This window comes from Galeopterus variegatus, unplaced genomic scaffold, assembly GCF_000696425.1.
Source record: "Galeopterus variegatus unplaced genomic scaffold, G_variegatus-3.0.2 Scaffold6857, whole genome shotgun sequence".
Classification (NCBI taxonomy): Eukaryota; Metazoa; Chordata; class Mammalia; order Dermoptera; family Cynocephalidae; genus Galeopterus; species Galeopterus variegatus.
This window is the reverse complement of record NW_007732968.1, coordinates 91222-93676: the sequence shown is the minus strand read 5'-3', so window position 1 is coordinate 93676 and position 2455 is coordinate 91222. Positions and strand designations below refer to the sequence as shown.

The window sequence follows — 2455 nt, the reverse complement described above, 5'->3', positions numbered from 1 at the left end:
TATTTGGCAAGAGAAACAGAGGGCTTCGATAGACATGAAATAGAGTGGTTTTCTAGAAAAAAAACAAAACAAAAAAAACCCTTAGTGTCTTCTTTGTCTTACCATTGAGACTATTTTAGGTCTATCTTTAAAAATAAAATGGAAATTACTTTTATGAACTAATGAGCTTGGTCACAGTTTTCAAGATGTCCTGGAGACATGATTTTTATTTTCTTTACCAGTCTTTAAAATGACCTTTTCTATATTATCAGTTCAGAATTTTAGAAGAAAAAAATGTATTTATTTATTTATGAAAAGAATAAAATTAATTAATTTAAACAACTCCTATTAAATCACCTCTCTCATTTTAACATGTGCAAAATGGTTAACAATATGCCTGTTCTGACAGACCCCAAAGTCAAAATGGAAAGCCTCAGCCCCTGCCATGGGCAGGTGAAGTTCTATGGTCCTTGAGGATGCTGCCTCCTGCTCAAACCTTATTCAGCCCGACCCTGAGCGCTGGTCTTTCCAGCTTTTTGTCAGTTCTTCAAGAACACGAGCTTCCCTCCCACTTTAGGTTCTTTCCCTTCCTTGCTTTATCAGAATGCCTTCCTCTGTTCTGCTCTCAGTTACTTCATTCTTATACACCCTTCAGATCTTGGCCCAAGCATCATTTCCTCAGAGAACCCCCACCAAACCCTAGATTAGTCCTCTCTTGTTATTAGATGGCATACAAGAATTTTCCTTATTACCAGGCACCACACTTTGTAATTACATACTTGTATTTTCATTGACTTAACATCTTCTGTCCCCACTAGGTTACAAGTTATGAGCAGGCTAGAATAATGCATTTTTTTTTAATCCCTGGGGTCCTAGCCACTGTGTTTTCTATATGACCTAATACAGAGTTGGTGTGCAGTAAATACCTGATGAAATCAACCCATGAGTTCAAAGTTGAGGACTAAGAAGCCCAGTACCCCAGCTCATATAGTTTTGTGAGGTCGACTCTGCTTCTAGACAACCTTGGGGATAAGAGAATATTCACTGAGGCAGGAAATCCTAGTGCCTGCATGCCATCTTCTCAAGTCATAGCCCTCTGGGAATGTGTTGCTCCCTGCAGCATAGCCTGGGAGTGAGGGGTATGTTCTCACGACTTACAGAATCCCCAGACTTGTTCATTACTACTCTTGCTGATTCAAGGGAATCTATCAACCTTTCATGCTCCTCCTACTTCTCCCCTGAAATAAAAAACAAAAAACAAAACAAAAAGAACCCTCTTCCTGTCTTTACTGTCATCCGTCTTCATTAACAGGCACTAGGAAGATAGAGAGAACAAAACATAAATTAATATTTCAATAAATTATCCTGCCACTCTGCTATTCAGCAGAGGATAAAAATAAATTATGCAGGTTATGTGAAGAACATGTTAAGTTTTCATTGTTTATTTTTGTAATATTTCTCTTCTCATTCTAGAAGACTCTAAGGATTCCCAATTATCTTAGAAAATTAGATAAGCAATTATTCTGAGAGTTAAACATCTTCAAAATGAGCTCTGCTTAAAAAGCTGCAGCACGTCATACTATGCCTCAAGTATCTATAACCATTCACCAACGTCTTCTCAAAAAAGAATCTAACATTTTAAGAGACAAAGTGAGGATTCAGAAGGAACTAATTTTGACATTGAAAACACATACACACACATATGTAGATTTGATGTTTTTTGTTAAGTTGCATTATATTTTATTTAAGGTCTGATATGTTCTCATTGTTTTCTAAAGTTAACACTTTTTTGTGTGTATTTTCATCAAACACACACAAAAGAAAAATGCTTGAACTTTCAGATATCTTCAAACCCCACTGAGGGTTCTAAGTGTCCTTCTGTGTCCTGCTTCTCCACACCTGTGGTGGCACCTAATAGGCAATACATTCGTGTGTGCCCCTGAAAACTAGACTGATGGATTCAATCGCCAACTCGAATAGAATTCTGACTCTTAGATGTAGATTTGATGAAAAAATAAATGGTGTAAAGTTCACTCCAAAGCCTACCTTCACATCTCTGTCTCCACAGCAACACAGACGTGCACACGGTGGCATCTCTTCTTAAACTGTATCTCCGAGAACTTCCAGAACCAGTTATTCCTTATGCGAAGTATGAAGATTTTTTGTCCTGCGCCAAACTGCTCAGCAAGGAGGAGGAAGCTGTGAGTCGATGCATTGATTTCCAAATAGGCTTTCGTTTGGGGTTTTCCTCAGTGTGCTCAGTGTGTAATTTGTAAATCTCCCTTTGCCCTGTCCTTCAGTTGTTTTCCACTCTTCTGCGTATTGACGTCACGCACATTTAGACTTGCTACACACACTCATGTGCCATTGCTGATTCTCTTTTTGATCAAAAAGAACAATACGGGAATGATTTGTAACAATGAATATGCTAATACAAAATAAAAATAAAAATAATTTAATTTAATCTTTCAAAAAA

The 2455-nt window shown here is 37.5% G+C and overlaps 1 protein-coding gene across 1 annotated transcript in view; it reads left to right on the top strand.

Moving 5' to 3' along the window:
- ARHGAP24 (Rho GTPase activating protein 24) overlaps nt 1–2455 on the top strand; it is a 60574-nt gene that overhangs the window by 23775 nt on the left and 34344 nt on the right. The window contains exon 3 of the mRNA XM_008591349.1: nt 2048–2180. Within this exon, the coding sequence (XP_008589571.1) occupies nt 2048–2180 (133 nt within the window). The remainder of the gene's footprint in view (nt 1–2047; nt 2181–2455) is intronic.